This window comes from Oryctolagus cuniculus, chromosome 3 (genome assembly GCF_964237555.1).
Source record: "Oryctolagus cuniculus chromosome 3, mOryCun1.1, whole genome shotgun sequence".
NCBI classification, from domain to species: Eukaryota; Metazoa; Chordata; class Mammalia; order Lagomorpha; family Leporidae; genus Oryctolagus; species Oryctolagus cuniculus.
In genome coordinates this window covers 108,450,824-108,475,517 of record NC_091434.1, presented here as the reverse complement: position 1 = coordinate 108,475,517, position 24,694 = coordinate 108,450,824, and the positions used below count along the sequence as shown (strand labels likewise).

The 24,694-nt window shown below is 40.7% G+C and overlaps 1 protein-coding gene across 4 annotated transcripts in view; it reads left to right on the top strand.

Moving 5' to 3' along the window:
* Positions 1–24,694, top strand: part of RAB3GAP1 (RAB3 GTPase activating protein catalytic subunit 1) — a 117,029-nt gene that overhangs the window by 75,539 nt on the left and 16,796 nt on the right. For all 4 annotated transcript variants that reach the window (XM_002712424.5, XM_008258517.4, XM_070071007.1 and 1 more), the window contains 6 exons: positions 1,522–1,611; positions 2,585–2,757; positions 5,013–5,067; positions 5,302–5,673; positions 18,852–18,989; positions 23,939–24,166. In XM_002712424.5, the coding sequence (XP_002712470.1) occupies positions 1,522–1,611; positions 2,585–2,757; positions 5,013–5,067; positions 5,302–5,673; positions 18,852–18,989; positions 23,939–24,166 (1,056 nt within the window). The remainder of the gene's footprint in view (positions 1–1,521; positions 1,612–2,584; positions 2,758–5,012; positions 5,068–5,301; positions 5,674–18,851; positions 18,990–23,938; positions 24,167–24,694) is intronic.

The following is a 24,694-nucleotide window of genomic DNA, read 5'->3' as shown; positions in this document are numbered from 1 at the left end:
CCAGGGTGCCGGCGCCACAGGCGTAGGATTAGCCAAGTGAGCCATGGCACTGGCCAAGGACTAAAATTTCTGTAGAGCAGTTTCCTTCTTATTTACATATCCTTTGGATTTTATTCAAACTGTATACCTTATGGAGTTCTTATAACACTTATTTCTGGTTATATATAATGTATTATATTTGAAAAATCAAAAAGTATGGAAAAACAAACCCACAATTATCATTTTTGTGTATATCCTTTTTCCTATGTATTTTCTTATTATGTATTAAAAATTATAACATGTATATTCATTTTGCTTCTTGGTTTTCACAAAATGCTATGCTATAAACATTGCTTATGTCACTCAAAACACTTCCTATGTATTTTTATTTTTTATTTATTTAGGTTTATTACCTAGAAACCTTTTATTTAAGGTATACAAACTTCATGCGTTTCATAAATACAAATTTAGGAACATGGTGATTCTTCTCACCCTACTCCCTTCCACCTATACTCCCACCTTTCTCCTCCTCCCTCTCCTATTCCCATTCACTAAGATCTGTTTTTTAATTACCTTTATACAATGAGATTAACCCTACACTAAGTATAGGGTTCAACAAGTAATATTTTAAAAAAAAAAAACTCTTCCTCAATAATTGAGACAAGGGCTGTTCAAAGTCATTGCATCTCAAAGTATCAATTTCACTTCTATAGATTACCTTTTAGGTACTCTGTTATTACCACAGATCAGGGAGAACATGTGGTTATTTGTCTTTTTGGGACTGGCTTATTTCGCTAAGTCTGTTTCCTAGTTGCATCCATTTTGTTGCAAATGACAGGTTTTCATTTATTTTTAATGCTGTATAGTAATCCGTGATGCACATATCCCATAATTTCTTTATCCAGTCGTCAGTTCATAGACATCTGGGTTGATTCCATATCTTAGCTATTGTGAATTGAGCTGCACTGCTTATTGTTGTATGCCCTGAAATTTTTCTACCACCCTTACCTGCCCATACACAGACACATAACACACCTACCATGTAGAAAAGATATGGTGGTCATTACAGAGTTAGGCTGCTTCTCACTTTCCAAGGGTATCTCATGTTTAAGTTTCTCTTATCATAATTTAGTGCTTCATATATGAAAACCTGTGGATGATATGACTTCACAGATTATCATGGACATATAGGGATTTTTTATAGTTTTAGGTTTTTAATAATATTAACAATTTCAGTAAAACTTACTAGCTTTGCAGAGGCATGAAATCAATACTGAAGATATTTTACTTTTATACAGTTAAGACCACATGGGTATTTTAAGAAAAAATGTCTTATTTCTGAAACTGACAAGTCACTGAAGTTTTGTGTGCTTTCACAGAAAAATAAAAGAAATTTGAGAATGTAGAACCAACTGAGTGGTATAGTAAGAACATTCCCACAGTTTCAATAGCAGAAATCATTGAAAAGTCAAATAGGGTTTTATTGTCAACAAAAATGGGATATGTGATCTAAAATGCAATTGTTTTCTTTCCTCCCCTAAGTTCTTATTCCCTGATGCTGCTTCTGAGAAACCAGTAGATGGAACTTCTTCAACAGACAACAGTAACCCTCCATCAGAGAGTGAAGACTATGTAAGCTGATTCGGATTTTAGTATTAAAATATTTTAAATATATTAAGTTTCTGGGTGTTGCTGTATGTCTAGGTTAGTAGTCTAAATATCTTTTTATTTAAAAGTCATCTTTGGAAAATTGAGTTGGAAATCATGTCCTCCACTGATAATTACCTACTATAAAACACTGATGTATCAAGAATTTTTCTGAAAATAATGAGAAAATAGCATAAATGTACTGTGTATAGTAGCTGTAGAATTCTCATTTTAGAATTGTTGTGAAATCATTAAATTTATGTTTTGTAGCAGATTCTTCTGTATATTTAAAATGAGACAGTGAGTAGGAAACTTCTTAATGGAGTAAAATGTGTAAGATGCAGTAAGATTTTCATGTTTCTAAGCCCGAGAAATAAGAGTTTAAATGACAGTTTTAAGAAATCTTCAAAAAGTTAATGGAGAATGTGTATTATGAAAAAGCTTTATGAATTTCAAAATTTTGCACCAAAGTAAACTCAGCTTTTCATTCCATTTTCCCACAACTTTTGAAGTCCCTTGTTTATCAAACTGTTTACAGTAGTTATTGAAAAGTAGGTTTCATGAGGTAAGGAGGATTGGCAAAGGCTTTTATACTTTTCATTGTATACAGTTCTGATTTTGTTTTGTTTTTTATTTTTACCACAAGGATGTACTTTTTGTATTTAAAAGATTTTTAAAACAACATGAAATTTAGAATACTTAAAAAAGTACACAAGAAAATGAAAGCTGTGGTTTTAGCATCATCAAATTATAGCTTCACTTCTTTGAGTGTAATAGAACAATGGAAAACATGAAACTACCTAATAACAATCTCAGCAGTAGTGTGTTAGGCATTTGGTAAAAGCTGGTTTTGGAAAGATAGGTTTGTTTTAGCATTAAAATTTGCTCTACTTACTTTTTGATTATACTTGTAAGTATGTTAACAAGTTTTGATTTGTTTCTGTTTTATTAAATTTAGAATCTCTACAATCAATTCAAATCTGCACCATCTGATAGTTTAACATACAAATTGGCCTTGTGCCTTTGTATGATCAATTTCTACCATGGAGGATTGAAAGGAGTGGCACATCTCTGGCAGGAATTTGTTCTTGAAATGCGCTTCAGATGGGAAAACAATTTTCTGATTCCAGGGTAATATTTTCAATTTCAAGTTATTTAGATAGGATTTTTTGTTTTTAGCAGACATTTAACTTTGACCCATTCCCTTCTAAGAAATCTGTCTCCAGAAAGTGGTGAGAAGCATGAAACTGATTTATGTTCAGAGGTGTTCACTGCAGGAAACATATAATAGGAAAAAGAGAACAAAACAACCTAAATATTAAACATAAAAGGATATTTAAGTAAATTATGTTGTACTTGCACAATGGAACATTTAGAATCCATTATAAATTTTTTATAAGAATCTTTAAATAACATAAAAAGTTCCTGATGTTTGGATATAAAGTAAAATGTGGAATTGTCTCTACATACAGCTTTTTTTTTTTTTTTTTAAGATTTATTTTAGATGCTGCTGCCTGCAGTGCCAGCATCCCATATGAGCGTTGCTTTGAGTCCTGGCTGCTCCACTTCCAATTCAGCTCTCTGCTATTGCCTGAGGAAGCAGTAGAAGATGGCCCAAGTCGTTGGGCCCCTGTACCCGCGTGGGAAGACTTAAAGGAAGCTCCCAGCTTCAGATCGGTGCACCTCTGGCCATTGCGGCCAATTAGGGAGTGAACCAGCGGGTGGAAGACCTCTCTCTCTCTCTCTACCTCTCCTTCTCTCTGTGTGTAACTCTTTCAAATATTTATTTCTTTGAAAGTCGGAGTTACGGAGAGAAAGAGACAGAGAGAGATCCGCCATCCATTAGTTCACTCCCCAAATGGTTACAACAGCCAAGGCTGCTCCAGGCTGGAGCCAGGAGCTTCATCTTGATCTCCCACATGGGTGCAGGGGCCCAAGCACTTGGGCTATCTTCTGCTGCTTTCCCAGGCACGTTAGCAGGGAGCTGGATCAGAAGTGAGCAGCCCGGACTCGAACCAACACTCATATGGAATGCCAGTGCTGCAGATACAGACAGTGACTTAGCTTGTTGTGCCACAACACAGCCACTACACGTGCTTTTTTTTTTTAATCAAAAAAAATTTTTTTAATATTTATTTATTTATTTATTTGAAAGGCAGAGTTATAGAGAGGCAGAAAGAGAGAAGTCTTCCATCCACTGATTCACTCCCAACTGGCCGGAACTGGGCCGATCCAAAGCTAGGAGCCAGGAGCTTCTTCTGGGTCTCCCATGCGGGTGCAGGGGCCCAGGGACCTCTGCCATAGCAGAGAGCTTGATCAGAAGTGGAGCAGCCAGGATTCGAACTGGCACCCATATGGGATGCTGGCACCCCAGGCAGCAGTTTTACCCGCTATACCACAGTGCCAACCCCTTCTCCATGTGCTTTCAGTCATGCCCATATATATATACACACACACACACACACACACACACACACGTATAGAAAAATGTTTGGAGAAAATACAGTCAAATGATAACATATTTCCCAATTATATGTATTTTTATTTTAATCTTTGTAGTTTTCTAAGCAATATGTATTATGTATTTTCTAAGCCATAACATGTATTTTGTTTTGAGGGAAAACATCTTTAGACTTCACTATAATTTCAGATATTAAACATTACCCATAATTTTGGTACAGTTATATTTTGGTGTTTTACTTAATCAAATGAAAGATTTTAGTTAGCATGTCTATTGCTGTGGAGAATCATGATATGAAAATATAAAATGGTGATTGATCCAGAAATGTTTATGGTCTTTCATTTGCCAGTCTTTGTGTAGCTGGATTCACTCCTAGCTTTAACCAGTTTGCTCTGGAATCTGTTACTAACCCAGAAGTGTATACAATGTGAAGGAGAATTGCCCAGCTTGCTGGGAACCTAGCAGCTAAAGACTAGAGACAGTATGGGGTCTGTTTGGCAAAACAGAGGTAGAATTCTTGGTTTTTATAGTAAGAATCCACTATGATAATTGACAACTGAATATATAGACTGATTGACTTTGTATGATATGAAATATTGTATGCTGGCTATTTCCAGGAATAAATCTGGAGATTTTTTTTCTCATTTTAAATTTGTATTAACCTGAAAACTATCACTAGTTTGTCACTATGTTTTGAAATAATGTTAAATTTGCTGTTGATGATTTTTAGACTAGGAGGATAAAATGAATGTTGGTTTTTTCATTAAAATGTACTCCCCATCTGGATCTTAGTTACCCTACCTATAGAAATCTGATTTTGATTGCTTATCAATAGAGCTAAAAATTTTAGTACTATAAAAAATAAGTATATCTGAAGCATTTTTACTAAAACTTAACTTTCTTTTCTCATTATTTTATTTGATAGATTAGCAAGTGGACCCCCAGATCTAAGATGTTGTTTACTACATCAGAAACTACAGGTAAAGATGTCCCACAGACTATATAAATGTGGTCTTGACTTCATCAGAGCTTATTCAAATACTTAATAGAATAATGCATTATAGGCTATTCTCATTGTGCTGCTGTCTGTTGCTTATCATCACTGATGATTCACATCAGGGGTGAGGGTCAGAGAATGAATTATTCAGGTGGTGAATAGATTTTTATTTTTGTGTAACTAATTCAACTATAAGTGTTATTTTTGTTTTCTTAAGATGTTAAATTGTTGTATTGAAAGAAAGAAGGCCCGTGATGAGGGGAAAAAGACAAGCACTTCAGATAACGTCACTAATACATGGTCAGTGGATGCTAGAAAAACTGGAGACCAGCTGGGGCCAGATAATCTCAATGATGCAGATAAGGAGAAGGGAGAGATGGGAAAGTCTTGGGATTCCTGGAGTGACAGTGAAGAAGAATTTTTTGAGTGCCTAAGTGATACTGAAGAACTTAAGGGAAATGGACAAGACAGTGGCAAGAAAGGAGCCCCTAAGGAGATGGCAAATTTAAAGCCAGAAGGACGTCTCCATCAGCATGGGAAACTTACACTGCTGCATAACGGAGAACCTCTCTACATTCCAGTTACCCAGGTAGGATGCACTGGCTTTCTCAGTTTATTTTTTTATGTATGTAATTTCATTCTGGTAGGAACTGATATCTTAGGGTAAGGGAAATTCCTTATAAAAAGTTGATGTTTAAAGATTTAAGATTTGAAATCTAAATAGATTTTATTTTTTAGGTCATGCCATGTTTGAATTTGAGAAATGTTTTAAAGTTTATAAGTAGATAGTATCTCATCATGCATAGGGTATCTATTTCTTAAATTGAGTGGTAGATACACAAGTGTTTGAAGACAAAATCCAAAAATATGGAAAGGAAAAAACAAAAATTATTCATCGCTTCAAAAATATACTTTGGAGTAATTTTATACTGTTAGGACATAGAACAGCAACATTGCCAACCCTAAGGAAGAAGAGTTTTTGTTGATTTGTTTTCGTGTAAATAATAAATAGCTATGTTGTGAAAAATTCAATCTAGAAAAAGATGAAAGCCAGTACCCAGTAACTCATCTCTAATCCCTAAAAGTAACCTCTGTTTTTGGTTTGGATTATATTTCTTACACCCGTTTCTAGGCATTGGTACACATATCAAAAAGTTCATGAAAAAATCAAAAATTCATCTTGGTCCAAAAAGCCTTGAATTTCATGCATATGAGTCATCCTATCAAAGGTCAAGAAATGGGGCTGGTGCTGTGGTGTCCTGGGTTAAACCATTATCTGCAGCACCAGCATCCCATGTGGACACCAGTTTGAGTTCTGGCTGCTCATCTTCCAATCCAGCTCTCTTCTATGGCCTGGGAAAGCAGCAGAAGATAGCCCAAGTCCTTGGGCTCCTGCACCCACATGGGAGACCCAGAAAAAGCTCCTGAATCCTGGCTTTGGCCTGCTGCAGCCGCAGTTGTTGTGGCTGTTTGGGGAGTGAGCTAGTGGATGGAAGATCTCTCTCCTCTCTTTCTGTCTGTCTCTGCCTCTCTTCCTATAACTCTGGCTTTATTTATTTATTTTTTTTAAGATTCATTTTATTTATTTGAAAGAGTTACAGAGAGAGGTAGAGACACAGAGAGAGATCTTCCATCCGCTGGTTCACTCCCCAGATGGCCACAACACCCAGAGCTGTGCGGATTCGAAGCCAGGAGCCAGGAGCTTCTTCCAGGTCTCCCATGTGGGTGCAGGGGCCCAAGGACTTGGGCCATCTTCTGCTTTCTCAGGCCATAGCAGAGAGCTGGATCGGAAGAGGAACAGCCAGGACTAGAACCAGCACCCATATGGAATGCCGATGCTTCAGGCCAGGGCTTTAACCTGCTGCACCATAGCGCTGGTCCCAACTCTGGCTTTCAAATAAATAAATGAATCTTTAAAATGGAAAAAAAAAAAAAAAGAAACATGTATTATGAAAAAATCGTGGATTTTAAAATATTTTTTTGTCAAACATTTTTTAATTCCGTGTTTCGATGAACTTTTTGAAATACCCTCATACTGATAGATATTTTATGGACTTATTTTTGGTTTTTGTGTGTTTAAGATTGATTTATTCAAAGGCAGAATGACAGAGAAAGGGAAAAAAAGAAACAGATCTTTCATTTGCTGCTTCACTCCCCAAATGGATGCAATGGTCAGGGCTGGGCCAAGCGGAAGCCAGGAGCCTGGAACCCCCAAGCTGGGTCTGCCATGTGGGTGGCCTTCCTCTGTTGCCTTCCCAGGCACATTGGCAGGAGACTGGATCAGAGTAGCTGGTACAAGAACTGAAGCATGACTTTGTCTTAACCCCGCTGCTCCATGATGCCAGCCTGTTTTTGTTTTTAAATGTGTGCACTGGTGTGTAACATTTTGTTTAACAAATATGTCATGAAGATCTTTCCATGTTACTACATTGTAGACTCCTTAATTTTTCATTGCTGTGTAATATTTCATGGCTTAGAAGAGTTTTGTAGTTCATTTAACCATTCCCCTTTTGATCACAGTATTTGTTCTATGCCAGTTTTATTTGTACCTTGTGTGTTCCTGTATGAGTGCTGCTTTAAGGAGGATAATGAGAAAAGGAATTGCTGGGTAAACTTACATATGAGTTACTAACTTCCTTTTCAGAAAAGCTGCATCTGTTTTAAACTTTCATCTGTGCTGCATGTTAAGGGAATAACAATTCTCTCTCCAATTTTCCTTCCTCACTTTCTTTTCACAAGTACCTAATATATGTCAACTATCATTCTAGACTTGGGGAATTTGTAACCAGCTAGACAACAAGACCTTCACAACTGTAGTATTTTACTTTGAATTTTTAAATAATTGATGTTACTTTTAAATAATTGATGTTATGAATCATAGAAATTTTTGTCTATAATGGTGAAAAATAAGTGTTTTAGATTTTATTTTCCTGATTTTTGATAAATCTAAGCATCTTTTATTTATTGAGCATCTTGTCCTATGAATTGCCTTTCATTTATTCTTTTAGGTTGCTATCCTACTCTTAATTCATATGAATTCTTCATATTTCAGATATAAATCCTCATATACTCGTATATTATATTTTCTCAGTCATTTTTTTAAATGTCTGTTACTCATTAAGAGTTAGTACATTGTTGTATAGAGTTTGGTGAATTGTTTCACATTTATACGCCCAGGTAACTACTTGCCAGATCAAGACAGAAAATTCTCATTATCCTAGAACACTGCTTACTGATTAGAAGAACTTTCTGTGAAAATGGAAATGTTTTATATTCTCTGTCTCTGCTATCTAGTACTGTAGCCATTCTCCCCCTGTGCCTCTGTTGAGTGCTTGAAATGTGATGAATGCAGATAAGGAACTGAAATTTTTATTTATTTAAATAGCCAGATGTATTGGATAGTGTAGCCCAGTACTCTCCTTCAGATAATTTTTTTTCCTAACTTTTATCACCATAGGTTAGTTTCGTCATTTTTGGACTTCATTAAAGGAATCATTTTGTTTACTCTTTATATATAATCATACCTAGTGTACCATTGAGCTTCTATTTCTTTATCATATGTGAAATTCATTCATGTCCACTGCATGCCTCAGTATTTGTGCATGTGTTTGGTGGTTTTCTATTATATGAATATGCCACAATTGTTCACCTTTGATAGACATTTGGGGCATTTTTCATTTGGGCTATTATGAATATGGCTACTGTGAGCATCCCAATTAGTATCTTTTTTCTCTCAAGATTATTTTTTTGAAAGACAAAATTATAGAGAAAAAGATCTCCCATCTGCTGGTTCACTCCCCAAGTGGTTACAACAGCCCAACGCAGGAGGCAGGGATTCCCTCCTGGTATACCACATGGGCGGCAGTGGTCAAAGTACTTGAGCCATCTTCTCTCCTTTCCCAAGCACAGTAGCAGGGAGCTGAGCTGGAACCGGTACTCATGTGGAATGCCAGCATCACAGGCAGCAGCTTAACCTGCTAGACCACAACGCGGGGCCCCTGTAGATAGTGTGTTTTGGTGGACCTAGGCACTCACTCTCTTTTGGATTTTTTTTTTTTTTTTTTTAAGATTTGTTTATTTGAAAGGCAGAGTTAGAGAGGCAGGGAGTGGGGGAGAGAGAGAGAGAAGAGAGAGGTCTTCTATCTGCTGGTTCATTCACCAGATGGCTGCAGCTGTGCTGATCCAAAGCCAGGAGCTTCTTCCCAGCCTCCCACGTGAGTTCATGGGCCCAAGGACTTGGGCCATCTTCTACTGCTTTCCCAGGCTAACGCAGAGAGCTGAATCAGAAGTGGAGCAGCCAGGACTCGAATCAGTGCCCATATGGGATGCTGGCACTGCAGGCCGCGGCTTTACCTGCTATGCTACAGTGCCAGTCCCTGGATATGTTCTTCAGAGTAGAATTGTTTGGGCATATGGTATAAACATGTTTCAGCTTTAGTAGATATTTCTAAACAGTCTGCAGAGTGGTTAAAGTAATCTACATTCCTAATCAATAGTGTACAATAGTGTAGTTGTAACTATCTTACATGTTTCCTCCTACTTGATGTGACAGGATTTCCTAAGACCACTCTGAGGTTTGATGGCTTGCTAGGAGGATTCAACATATTAGAGGCTGTGATTTATTACTACAAAAGGATACAAAGCATAATCAGGAAAGGGAAAAGGGGAAAAGGATGGAGTTTGGAGCAACTCAGGCACAGACTTCCCAGAATCTTCTCACACAGCATGTGCTTAATTCCTCCAGCAATGAATTGAGACCCCACACCTGAAATGTTATCTTCTGGAGAAGCTTGCAAAGAGGCACAGTGGTTTTTTTGTTGGTTTTTGTTTTATTTGAAAGGCAGAGTTATAGAAAGAGAGGGAGAGACAGAAAAAAAGAGAGCTCTTCCATTCACTGGTTCACTCCCCAAATGGATGCAATGGCATAGGCTATGCTAGGCCAAAGCTAGGAGTGTGTAGCTTCTTCTAGGTATCACGTGGGTGCAGGGGCCCAAGCACCTGAACCATTCTCCATTGCCTTCCCAGGCATACTAACAGGGAGCTGGATTGGAAGTGGAGCAGCTGAGTTCTCAAACCAGTGCCCATATAGGATACCAGCATGACAGGTAGCAGCTTAACCCGCTTTGCCACAACACTGGCCCCAAGGCACAGTGGTTTTTATCGGAGGTTGGTCATGAAGGCACCCTTTGCCTACCATGTGTCATAATTTCTGACTCCTAGAAGGAAAGCAGGTGTTAAGCATAACCTGTATTGTTAGCAGAAAACGTTTAGATACAGTGAGCCATTGTTAAGTTCTGGGAATGGTGAGGACCATCCCAAAATCCACATTCCCAGATGCCAGCCAAGAACCTGCTTTGCAAATAGGCCCTTTTAAGGATAGCGTTCATGGGCCTGCTATGTTAATAGCTCTTTTATGCACTTTTGATGTTTTCTTGAAGTATCTGTTCAAGGCTATTTCTTTAAAAAAAAAAGACAGCCTTTTTTTTTTTAATAATTTCTTCATAGGAATTATCCGTAAATTTGGGATATGAGTCCTTGGGTATTTGCAAATATCATTTATAATATTTTTAAAAGTATAAATACCATGAGACATATCTAATGAAAGACACATAAGCTTGAGCTGGGCACTCAGTTCAGGTCTCCTACATAGGTGTGGGAACCCAACTATTTGACCTGTCACCAGCTGCTCCCTCAGGGAGTACATTAGCAGGAAGCTGGAATCAGAAACAAAGTTGGGAACTTGAACCCAGGCACCTAACATGGGATGCAGACATCTGAAGCGACAGCTTAACCACTAGACCAAATGCGTGCCCCCATTCACTTATTTTTAGTAGTTTAAAGGTCACTTGGAATTTTCTGTCTACACAGGCTTGTAATCCATTAATAAAGATAGTTTGAATTCTAATTTTCCAGTCTTTACCCTTTTTAATTCCTTGTCTTGTTGCCCTGGCTAAGGTCTCCTGTTTAGTGGTGATTACTGAACATCCTTCTCTTGTTCCCAACCTTAAGAGAGCATACGGTAATCCATGCTAAGGAAGTTCTTTTTTTTTTCCCTAGTTTGCTGAAAGTTACTATCACAAACAGATAATGCTTTGTATATATTAAAGTAATCGTATTTTCCTTTATTCTATTAAAGTGATAAGTTCCATTATTTTTTGAATATTAAAATATCCTCGGCCGGCGCCGCGGCTCACTAGGCTAATCCTCCACCTAGCGGCGCCAGCACACCGGGTTCTAGTCCCGGTCGGGGCGCCGGATTCTGTCCCGGTTGCCCCTCTTCCAGGCCAGCTCTCTGCTGTGGCCCGGGAGTGCAGTGGAGGATGGCCAAGTGCTTGGGCCCTGCACCCCATGGGAGACCAGGAAAAGCACCTGGCTCCTGGCTCCTGCCATCGGATCAGCGTGGTGCGCCGGCTGCAGCGCGGCGGCCATTGGAGGGTGAACCAACAGCAAAGGAAGACCTTTCTCTCTGTCTCTCTCTCTCACTGTCCACTCTGCCTGTCAAAAAATAAAAAAAAAAATAAAATAAAATATCCTCACATTCATGGATAAATCTTCCTTTGGTATTCCTCTCTTTTATACGGCAGCCTTTAAATTTCTTATGTTCTTGTCAGGGAAGTGTTTCTTCTTTTTTATTCTGTGAACCAGTTTGTATAAGGCAAATTTTATTGCTTTAAATGTTGAAAATAATTCATCAATGAAATCACTCTGACTCTAAAGTTTTGTTTGTAGAAGTATTTTTGGTGATGGCTTAATTTTAAATTACATGTCTTTTAATAGGTATAGAAGTATTCTTGTTTCTTATTTCTTGTGTCACTTTAAGTAAAAAATGTCATGTCTGCTGGAATAAAGCATTGCATGGTTATCTTTTATGGTTTTTGAATATCTGTGGAATATATTGAAGTTTTAATTTTAAAAGTGATATTTTTGCATCTTTTTTCTTGAGCAGTCATAGGATTTTTTTTTTTTTTTTTGGACAGGCAGAGTTAGACAGTGAGAGAGAGACAGAGACAGAGAGAAAGGTCTTCCTTCCGTTGGTTCACCCCCCAAAATGGCCTCTACGGCTGGAGCTCTGTGCCAATCCAAAGCCAGGAGCCAGGTGCCTCCTCCTGGTCTCCTATACGGATGCAGGGGCCCAAGCACTTGGGCCATCCTCCACTGCTTTCCTGGGCCACAGCAGAGAGCTGGACTGGAAGAGGAGCAACCAGGACAGAATCCGGTGCCCCAGCCGGGACTAGAATCCAGGTGCCGCAGGTGGAGGATTAGCCTAGTGAGCCGCAGTGCCAGCCAAGCAGTCATAGGATTTTATTAATTCTCCAAATCTTTCTCCTAAAAACATTTTTTAGTTTTGATCTTTTTGCATTTTCCTTTTTTTTTTTTTTTTTTTTTTTTTTTTTTTTTTTTTTGCCAGGCAGAGTTAGACAGTGAGAGAGAGAGCGAATTATAGACAGTGAGAGAGAGACAGAGAGAAAGGTCTTCCTTCCATTGGTTCACTCCCCTAATGGCTGTTAGGGCCAGCACTTCACCAATCCTAAGCCAGGAGCCGGGTACTTCCTCCTGGTCTCCCATGCAGGTGCAGGGACCCCAAGCACTCGGGCCATCCTCCACTGCCCTCCTGGGCCACAGCAGAGAGCTGGACTGGAAGAGGAGCAACTGGGATTAGAACCTGGCGCCTATGTGGGATGCTGTGCCACAGGCGGAGGATTAACCAAGTGAGCCACGGTGCTGGCCCCCTATTCTTCATATTTTGAAATGAGTTGATGAATTGGAATATCTATACGATGAGATGTGTGCTTCCATTGTATCCTTCAACTTTGATTTTATGTGATATATAGTAATGTGTTTTGGGGCTGGCACTGTGGCTTAGCAGTAAAGCTGCTTCCTGCAGTGCCAGTATCCCATATGGGCACCAGGTTGAGTCCCAGCTGCTCCACTTCCAATCCAGCTCCCTGCTAATGTGCCTAGGAAGGCAGCAGAAAATGGTCCAAGTCATTGGGCCCCTGCACCCATATGGGAGACCCAGAAGAAGCTCCAGGTTCCTGGCTTCAGATTGGCTCATCTCTGGCCATTGCGGCCATTTGGGGAGTGAACCAGCAGATGGAAGATTCTCTCTCTCTCTCTCTCTCTCTCTCTCTGCAACCCTGCCTTTCAAATAAATAAATCTTTTAAAAAATTATAATGTTTAAGATTTATTTTATTTAAAAGGCAGAGTGAAAGAGAGGTAAAGAGAGAGAAGTCTTCCATCCCTTGGTTCACTCCCCAGATGGCCGCAATGTCCAGAGCTGAGCTTATCTGAAGCCAGCAGCCGGGAGCCTCCTCTGGGTACCCCACAAGGGCACAGGGGCTCAAGGACTTGGGCCATCCTCCGCTGCTTTCCCAAGCCATAGCAGAGAGCTGGATCGGAAGTGGAGCAGCCAGGACTTGAACCAGTGCCCATATGGGATGCTGGCACTGGAGGTGACAGCTTTACCCGCGAGGCCACAGTGCTGGCCCCATACTGTGTTTTAATAGTCATGAATTTTAATGAATTACCAGTTACCATGAGGTAGATGGTAATTAAAACATGGCTTCTAACTTTATCATGCATATTTATATTATTTCTTTGCCAGGTATCATTTTCTTGATTGGTTGTTTTTTGACAGCCCTTATAGCGCCATTTACTTCATTAAATTCCTTTGAAAGTAAGTTAGATTTTAGGTATTGGTTGAGTTTTTGTATTAGGGCAGAATCTTCTAATGCTAAAAACCAAGTGTATGCTCTAATGTTGTTATAGAATATACAGTTGCTATTGAGGTCTTGCATACTCTCAAGGTTTGGGATCTAGTAAATCTAGTAGGTATATTAGCACCAATATATAGTAACGGTATTACTAGTACAAACTGTTTCCTTTTTTTTGTCTTAAAATTTACTTACTTACGTATTTATTTATTTGAAAGGCAGAGAGAAAGAGGATTAGCAGCAGAGAGAAAGATCCTTCATCCTCTGATTTACTCCACAAATGGCTACCATAGCCAAATCTGGGCCAGGCTGAAGCCCGGAGTCAGAAAACTCCATCCTGGTCTCCCATATTTGTGGCACAGGCCCAAGTACTTGGGCCATCATCTACTGCCTTACTGACACATTAGTAGGAAGCTAAATCAGAAGTGGCCTAGCTAGGACTTGAATGGGCACTCTGATATGAGATGTTGGCATTGCCATAATACTAGCCTCGGTGTTTCTTGTCTGAACCTTGTGCTTCTTACCTTAAAAAACAATAGCGGACAAGCATCTGGCACAGAAGTTGACACTTGGAATGTGCCTGGGTTCAAGTCTTCCACTCTGCTTCTGATTCCAGCTTCCTGCTAATATGCACCATGGGAGGCAGCAGGTGATGTCACAAATAGTTGGGTCCTCACCACCCACATGAGGGACCTGTTAGAGGAAGGATACAAAAAAACCTAAATATGAACAGTGGGCCCTGTTTTTTAGCTAATTTGCATAATTGTTTTTGGTGCTATTGGATTAACAGACTTTGAAAGAGTTCTTTAAGCTCATGCTTTTTCTTGAAATAAAAAATGCTCTTTTATGTAGTGCTTTATTTTTCTTATTAATTTATATCACATACTTGAGTTTTCATATTTGAATTTATCTTCTAAATCTAAACTTATTTTTCTTTCAACATGCACATATATATATTTGGAGATTAATTTTATTTCTTACCTTTAGATAGATATGTAGGCACAATTTTAGTCTATTTTACTTTATTTATTTAAGGCTCATTTTATTTGAATTGTAACCATTAAATATTTAAATGGTTAGAATTCAAAATGATCACAGTTGATATCAGTGTAATTTCAGACTTTAGAAGTTAACTTAAAATGTAGGGTTTTTGTTTTTTTTTGTTGTTTTTTTTTTGTTTGTTTTTTGACAGGCTGCATGAGAGAGAGAGAGAGAGAGAGAGACAGAGACAGAGAGACAAAGGTCTTCCTTTTCCTTTGGTTCACCCCCCAAATGGCTGCTACGGCCGGCGTGCTGCACCAATCCAACGCAAGGAGCCAGGTGCTTCCTCCTGGTCTCCCATGTGGGTGCAGGGCCCAAGTACTTGGGCCATCCTCCACTGCCTTCCCGGCCACAGCAGAGAGCTGGACTGGAAGAGGAGCAACCGGGACAGAACCGGCGCCCCAACTGGGACTAGAACCCTTGGTGCCGGCACCACAGGCAGAGGATTAGCCTACTGAGCCACGGCACTGGCCAAATGTGTGTGTGTGTGTGTGTGTGTGTGTGTGTGTGTGTGTGTGTTTAAGGGCAAAGTTAGAGAGAGAAAGGACGGACAGGCACAGAAAAAGAGATATCCTCCATCCAGTCAGAGCTGGGCAGGCCGAAGACAGGAGCCTGGAGCTCCTGTGTGGGGGTCAGGTACCCAAATACCTGGCCCATCTTCTGCTTTCCCAGGCATACCAACAAGTGAGCTGGATGGGAAGTGGAACAGCCAGGACTCAAAATGATGTGCATATGGAATACTGGCACTGCAGACAGAGGCTTAACCTGCTGTGCCACAGTTTACCAGCCCCTAAAACATTCTGTTAATCACTTACCTACTACCTCTCCCCCCCTACCCCAAAACATATATATACACACATACACACAGCATTTGTATAGAGGGCTGCCACCTGCAGCTCCAGCATCCCGTTTGAGTCCCAGCTTCTTCACTTCCAATCCAGTGCTCTGGTTATGGCCTGGGAAAGCACCAGAGAGAGGATGGCTCACATCCTTGGGTCCCTGCACCCACATGGAAGACCTGGAAGAAGCTCCTGGCTACTGACATTGGCCTGGCCCAGCCCCAGCAGTTGCAGCCATTTGGGACGTGAACCAGCAGATAGAAGACCTCTCTCTAACTGCACATTTCAAATAAATAAAATAAATCTTTAAAAAAGATTATATAGGTCCTTGCTTCATAGGAATTCAAATTCAATAATGTGTTCCATTTAGATAGTCATAGGTCCAACTTACGACTAGAAAAAGCTTAAAGACTGTATCTACTATTATAGAGCTAGGGTCAGAAATATTTAAATTGTTTTTGACAGGCAGAGTGACAGAGAGGGAAAAACAGAGATAAAGCATGAGAGAGAGAGAGATCTCCCATCCACTAATTCACTCCCCAAATGCTGCAACAGCTGGGACTGGGTCAGGTTGCCAGGTTGCCAGGAGCCAGAAACTCCATCTGGGTCTCATGGGTGGCAAGAATCCAAATACTCGGGACGTTATCTGCTGCCTCCTAGGTACATTGCTAAGTAGCTGGATCAAAAAGGGAGGTAGAGGGGCTGGCACCATGGCACAGTGGGTTAAAACCCTAGTCTTCAGCACCAGCATCCCATATAGGCGCCAGTTCAAGTCCCAGCTGCCCCTCTTCCAATTCAGCTCTCTGCTATTGCCTGGGAAAGCAGTAGAAGATGGCCCAAGTCTTTGGGCCCCTGTACCTGCGTGGGAGACTCGGAAGAAGCTCCTGGCTTCAGATCAGCTCAGCTCTGGCCGTTATGGTCATTTGGGGAGTGAACCAGCAGAATGGAAGACACCCCCCCTCTCCCTGGCTCTACCTGTCTCTGTAACTCTTTCAAATAAATAATTTAAAAAAAAAAAAAAAAAGGAAGGAAGAGAGGTAGAACTTGATCCCAGGCACTCCCCCCCACCTTTTTTTTAAAAGATTTATTTATTTGAAAGGCAAAGTTACAGAAGCAGAGAGAGAGATCTTCAATCTGTTGGTTCACTCTCCAAATGGCTGCAATGGTCAGAGCTGGGCCAATCCAAAGCCAGGAGCCAGGAGCTTCTTCCAGGGCTCCCACGTTGGTGTAAGGATCCAAGTTCTTGGGCCATCTTCTACTCTGCTATCCCAGGGCATAGCAGAGAACTGGATTGGAAGTGCAGCAGCCGAGACTCGAACTGGCATCCATATGGGATGCCAGCGCTGCATCAGCTTTACCCTCTAAGCCACAGCACCGGTCCCCTAGGTACTCTGATAGAGGATGTCAGCATTCCAAGCAGTGAGTTAACCTGCTGTGCCACAATGCCTGCTTGTAGAAGAGAAATCTGTTGCAGTGAGAGTCCTTAGCCAGTATACTGGAGCCACGCTAGTAGTTGTTAAAGCAGTATCAGACAGATGTTCTTGAGGCTCTTTTCAGTTTACTTTCTGATAGTTTTGCCACCAGAAGTTGGTGATGTTAGGTAAGACCCTTTGTGCTTCAGATCCATCACATGTACAATACTCTGACTCCCTCTCAGAGATCATATGAGTGAGAAAATTTGGGGCATATTCAGCAGTAGTACATATGAAAATGTATGGTCCCCAGGCTCCTTATTCTTTTTATCCTGTTCTCTGCTGATAGAGAGTTGAGGTCTCCAAGTTGATGTGTAGTCAGTATCCTTTCAAGATCCTCCTCCTTCTCCCACAGCTTATGATTTCAGGACCACTTTTTTTTTGTTCGTGTTTTTTAAGATTTATTTACTTCAAAGGCGGAGTTACAGAGAGATACCTTCATCCCCTGATTCGCTCCCCAAATGATCACAATAGCCAAGGCTGGGCCAAGCCAAAGACAGGAGCCCAAAGACTTGGACCATCCTCTCTTGCCTTCTCAGGTGCACCAGCAGGGACCTGAATTGAAAGTGGAGCAGCCAGGACTTGATCTGGCACTCAAATGAGATGCTGTCATTGCAGATGATAGCTTAATCCACTATGCCACAAGGCCAGTCCCCAAAAGTCCACTTTCTTAATAGAAGGAATGAAGGCCTCTGCTCTTGCAAATACTGCTTCACCAGAAATTCTTACAATTTGTGAATTTGAGATATTTTGATACGTGTACTTTATCAGAGTCATAAAGTAGAGAATGAAACTCATAAGTGTTTGTCTTCAATTACTAATGTTTATTGAGCATGTTCCAGGATTCATTCTTAACAACAGTACATTAACCAAAGTTTGGGTGATGGCCTAAAGTCACAGAACTGGATGAAAACAGAAGCATATTGTCTTGGAACCACTCTGCCATACTGCCTTACTGAGTATTATTCACTTGGAGTATCACTGTGAGACTCTCACTTCATACTTGTTAAGTGCTTTAAAGTGATTGTAGAGAAAACAGAAACCATAACCAGAGATGGTCACAGAGCAGTTCCTTCCCATTTTTTTCCCCAAATTGAACCATATCCATTGTTTACAATAAAAACCTTATTGGAACTAGTGATGACACATATTAGGACTTATTTATCACTGTTAATCTTACTTGTGAAGAAGATGAAGCAATAAAATCATATTTATTCCTCTCAATTTGTTAGGTTTTAAATGTAGAGTCTAGGGGCCGGTGCTGGGGGCATAGTGGTAAAGCTACCACCTACACTGCTGGCATCCATTAAGACCCAGCTGCTCCGCTTCCTATCCAGCTCTCTGCCATGACCTGGGAAAGTAGTGGAAATGGCCCAAGTCCTGGGGCCCCTGCACCTGCGCAGGAGTCCCAGGAGAAGGTCCATGGCTCCTGGTTTCAGATTGGCTCAGCTGCAACCGTTGCAGCCATTTGGGGAGTAAACCAGTGGATGGAAGACACCTCTCTTCCTCTCTGTAACTCTGCCTTTCAAATAAATAAATATAAAAAAAGTAGAGTCTAGAAACATGAATTTCTCTGAATTCTTCCAAGTACCTCTCTGTGACTGCTACAGCGGAAATAACTATTGCCTATATTCTATTTTTATAATTCTGTTTCATCTAAAAAGGGTTGTTCATGAGCCTTGTTCTTTTGTGCTTCATAGGAACCAGCACCTATGACAGAAGATCTGCTGGAAGAGCAGTCTGAGGTCTTAGCTAAATTAGGTACATCGGCAGAAGGGGCTCACCTCCGAGCACGCATGCAGAGTGCCTGTCTGCTCTCAGATATGGAGTCTTTTAAGGTGAGTCACACTTTCAGAGCTCTAGGGTGTGTTTTGAGCTATTCTGGAACGGAACTGTGAAAGTCACTCTGTAAAGTGGTATGAAAGCCTGAATATCTTTTCTTGTTAAGATGTTGTAACTATTAATGAAATCCAAACACCTCCATCCCCCAAAGAACATAGTCAAACTTGTTTCTTAAGTCTAAAAAAAAGAAAAGGGCCAATCTGTTATTAATAGTTGAAAGTTGAGAACTGAATCATTTCTATCTGTGTATTAGGATGCTTTCTTCTAACTTTGTGTGTAGTTCAGCCAATTTAATGCAGGACTTTTTAGGGGACCCTTAGAATTTAATGTCAGTTACTTCATGTGATCAACAAACCTTTGATTGCCTACTGTGTGACTCATGCTGTCATCAAAAGAGTAAGAAGTACAGTGTTGGCCAGTGCCACGGCTCACTAAGCTAATCCTCCGCCTTGCGGTGCCAGCACACCAGGTTCTAGTCCCGGTCGGGGCGCCGGATTCTGTCCCGGTTGCCCCTCTTCCAGGCCAGCTCACAGCTCTCTGCTGTGGCCAGGGAGTGCAGTTGAGGATGGCCCAAGTACTTGGACCCTGTACCCCATGGGAGACCAGGATAAGTACCTGGCTCCTGCCATCGGATCAGCGCGTGCGCCGGCCGCAGCACACCGGCCGCGACGGCCATTGGAGGGTGAACCAACAGCAAAGGAAGACCTTTCTCTCTGTCTCTCTCTCTCTGTCCACTCTGCCTGTCAAAAAAAAAAAAAAAAAGTACAGTGTTTATCCTGTGCCATAGTCTATTGGAGTTGTGGGCAGAGAGGTGTAAATAATTATGTGATGAGTTGTTATAAAGTTAAAACAGTAGGCCAGCGCCACGGCTCACTGGGCTAATCCTCCACCTGCAGTGCCGGCACCCTGGGTTCTAGTCCCGGTTGGGGCACCGGATTCTGTCCCGGTTGCTCCTCTTCCAGGCCAGCTCTCTGCTTTGGCCTGGGAAGGCAGTGGAGGATGGCCCAAGTGCTTGGGTCCTGCACCCACATGGGAGATCAGGAGGAAGCTCCTGGATCCTGGCTTCGGATCAGCGCAGTGCACTGGCCGCAGCGCACCAGCTGTGGTGGCCATTTCGGGGGTGAACCAACAGAAAACAGGAAGACCTTTGTCTCTCTGTCTCTCTCTCACTGTCTAACTCTGCCTGCCAAAAAAACAAAACAAAAACATTGATTATGCTGAGTCAGTCACTCAAGGTTTCATCATCTAGGATGATTAGGCATTGCTACCTGGAAAAGAATATTTCAGGGTTAGATATAGGCCTGTGTCTAGAACGTACAGGATTTAGGGAAAGATGACATTTGGCTTATTAGTTTAAAAACCCAGATAAAGAAAGGTTGACTCTTATTTTTGAAAGCAAAAGCAAGTCCATGAATATTTTTAAAAATACCAAGTAGTAGACAAGGCATTTGACTTAGTGTTATGGTGCCAGTTAGTCTGTTCTGCATTAGAATACCTGAGTATTTTTGGTTTTTTTGTTTTTCTGTTTAAAGATTTCTTTCTTTAATTGAAAGTCAGAGTTGCAGAGAGAGGAAGAGACAGAGAAAGAGGTCTTCCATCCACTGGTTCATTCCCCAAATGACCACAAAGGCTGGGGATAGACCAGGTCAAAAATAGGAGCCTGGAACTCCATCCAGATCTTCCACATGGGTGGCAGGAGCCCAAAGTACTTGGTCCATCTTACACTGCTTTCCCAGGCACGTTAGCAAGGGAGCTGGATCAGAAGAGGAGCAGTCAGGACTCCAACTGGTAGTCATATGGGATGTGTGCATTGCATGCAGTCCCAGAATACCTGGGTTTGACCCCCGACTCTGTCTCCTGTTTCCAGCTTTCTGCCAGTGCAGACCCTGGGAGGCAGCAGTAATGGGCCCAGAGGTTAGGTTCCTGCCACTCATGTGGGGAAACCTGGATTGAGTTCCCAGCTCCCAGCTTTGGCCCTGGCCTTTGTGGGGGAGAATGGGGCAGAACCACTGTGGGAGTTCTGTTTCTGTCCTTTTGCCTCTCCCAAAATGAGTAGCACAGGGCCAAAGGCTTCTTTTCATTACTGCTGATCCTGAGCTGTCTCCAAGGCCCAGACTTAACATGTCTTATGTGTCTTCCATCTCCCCAATGTTTAGCCCCTTTAGTCCTGCTTCTGTGGTATGTATGCCAGTCTGAGTTTTTCCTGAACACCTAAGCTACTCTCATTCTTCTGTGCTAACAAATTTCAATGACAATAAAAGGGAACCTTGTCCCTGCTTATTTTTCTTCATCTTTACTAAAAGAAAAATCTTTAGTAAACCTCGTAAGAGCTGTATATTTTTCTTGAAGACAAAACTGATACAGAAAATCTGTGACTTCTGTTCTGCCATAAGTCAAGAAAGAGATGTGTTGCTTAAAAACAGAAAGTACTGTAGATGAAGAGAAGCCAGTTGGCTCTCGGGGCACACGTAAAACCACAACGGCAGGAGAGAAGAATGGGCTTGGGGGCATGTGCCCAGCAGAAAACACCAGGCAGCACAGCAGTTGTGTTCTATCTGATCTCTCCTGTCTTCATCTGTCTCATCCTGCTACAGTGTCTTGGCAGAGGCCTGTGTAGGAAGAAATTCCATATTGGAACTTTGACAGTTTTTTCCCATAGGAACACATGAGTCTCCCTGGTAAGGTTCTATATAGTTCCTTTAACTTCGGCAGAACTTCGCTAGACTCTGGACTAATCTGGCACCTACAAATCTTTAATAACATTATTTTAATCAGATAATAGTATTTCCAATAGCCAAGGTATACATCTGCCCTCTTTGGGAATCAGTAAATTAAAGGAAATCTGTAGTCACTCTGAAATACATGTAACTGCCTTTCTCTTTTTATGTGGGAGTGACTTAGGGGCCCTCAAAGAGTACTCAGAACTTCAGATGAATGCTGATAATGTGCCCAAGGCACCTAGACCTCGCAATCCCAGAAGATAGGTCAATTGTGGAATATGTCCTGGAAGTACGTACTGTAACAGTAATATGTCCTGGAAGTTACATTACTGTAACAGTAAACCCTTGACCTCTCCTCTGGTAGCTACAGAACAAAAAATTCTCATGTAAAATACCTTTTTTGGCATGATTTTTTTAAAGTTTTATTTTATTTATTTGAAAGAATGACACAGAGAGAGAGGGAGAGAGATTTTCCTCTGTGGTCCACTCCCCAAATGCCTGAGCCAACTGCAGTCACTGCAGTCTGTAGCCAGGAGCCTAGAACTCTACCTGGGTCTCCTGTTTGGGTGCAGGGGCCCAAGGTCTTAGGACATCAGCTGCTTTCACAGGCACATTATTAGGAAGCTGGATCAGAAGCAGAACAGCCAGGACTCAAACTAGCACTCCCACATGGAATGCTGGTATTGCAGGAGGTAGCTTAACGTACTATACCACAACACCAGCTCCTTATCATGATATTTAGTGCAAGAGTTGAATAGATTTTCTTATGTTTGCTTTCTTCACTTGAGGCCTAGCTATCTAGTTTCCAAAGATGTTTCCATGTAGCTATGATGTTGTCTGGTTAAGATCAAGGTGTTGTACATGAACCCTGAGTTCCTGGGGGGTCATGAAGTAATCTTGACCTGCTACAGGTCACAGCAGTTCTTTGTTGCCATGGACTTAGAAGTTTTATATTGTGATCGTTCCTCTGACTCCTCATCCCCTCAAGGGGATTTCCTTAGGTAAAATGGATGGATAAGGTGGTAGCTCCTGAGCCCAATGAAGAGAAATTAGCAGTTCTTCCCTTCCCACTAACATGGACCTTTGTTACTGTGTTGGTTTCTTGCTCATCCTAAGTTCCCCATGAGTACATTACTGGATGCTTTTGCAATGATAACCTCCATGAGGTGGGTGTTGTGGCACAAGGGGTTAAGCCTCGGCGGGGGATGCCCACTTACCCTATATCAGAGTGCTAGTCAGAGTCCTGGCATCCCTGCTTCCAATCCAGCTTCCTGCTCATGCATTTTGGGAGTGTTTGAGTCTCTGTCATTGACATGGGAGATGCAGATTGAGTTCTGGGCTCCTGGCTTCACCCTGGCCTAGGTATGGCTGTTGTGGGCATTTGAGGAGTGAACCAGTAGATAGCAGGTCTCTTTGTCTCTCTCTCTCTCTGCCTTTTAAGTAGATGAAAATAACTTTAAAAACAAAACAAAACAAAAATCCCTCTATACCTTACCACTAACACTATGAAACTGTTTTCCAGGCTTGAAAGTAGAAACACTAGAAGGTTTTTGGCATCATCTTTAGTCCTAGAGAATTACGGAATTATCCACTGAATAAAAATCTTAATCCTTTTGGTTTCAGAAGTCTTAGAAAAATAGTTTGAATTCCAGCTCCTTAGTAGCAAACAGAAAAGCTTAAATGATGTTAATTTGTTATATAAAGCACAAGAATTTGATGGCTGAATAGAACATTTTTGAGGTTAGCTAATATCTATTGCAGTATTAGTATTGATTTACTGAGGAAAGGAGCAGAACTTCTCCATGGTTTTGTTATTATTCTGACCGTGTTGTATATTATTTTAGTTGATTTGGATTTATTTGCCACTTTTCTAAGTGTTGAGTAGTTATTATACAATTTTAAACTGTTATATAGCATATAATCTGTTTAAGAAAATTATTTTCACATCAAATTTTTATTTCCAAATTCATCAAATTAAAATGTTTTCTTTTTCTATGAAACAGACAGCACAAGTAAAATGCTTTTGGCACTTTAAGGTTTGTTGTTTTAAAGGTGACACCCAAGCTGATGTTACATATTAGAGTGTAAGAATTAGGGTTTTTTGTTTGTTTCTGTAAATGTGAATGTGTGACTTGGCAAACAGGCTTATAATTACTGTTGACTTATTTGATTCTGCTGAATTTTTTGTTTAAAAAATATATTTGCCTTCTTTTTCTTTGTTTTAGGCAGCTAATCCAGGTTGTTTTCTGGAAGATTTTGTGAGGTGGTATTCACCCAGGGATTATATAGAAGAGGAGGTGATTGATGAAAAGGGCAATGTGGTTTTGAAAGGAGAACTAAGTGCACGAATGAAGATTCCAAGCAATATGTGGGTCGAAGCCTGGGAAACAGCTAAGCCAATTCCTGCTAGACGGCAAAGGAGACTGTTTGATGATACTCGGGAAGCAGAAAAGGTAATTGAGGTTTGGGTTTTTACGTTTAAAATGTTGATTATTACGCTTGAATTTTAGCAACTCAGTATCACAGACAAAAGTTTTGGATATACTTGATAAGCAAAGCACTGAAATTCAGTGTACCTTTTATATGAGGGTACTTCATAAGTTCATAGAAAAATAGAATAAGTTTATTATGGTACAGAAATTGTTGTGATTCATGCATATAAGGGATCTTGAAAAACTATGTGGAAAGTGTACTATGAAAACCGTGTGCATGGACTTCAAATATTTTTGCATGAAAACAAATATATTTTAATTCCATTTGTCAGGATCTTTTTGAAGTACTCTGGCATATCTATTTAAGATTTTAGAACTAGTTGCAAGTAGGCCAAAGAAGTCCTATGTAGTTTAGACGAGTGCTTACCACTGGACTGTTTCACAAATAGGTGTCAAAACCTGTTTAAAATGGACATGTCCTTTGACCCAGTAATTCTACCACTGAAAAGTTTATTAAGGGAATAATGATAAATACACAGAGCTCTGTAT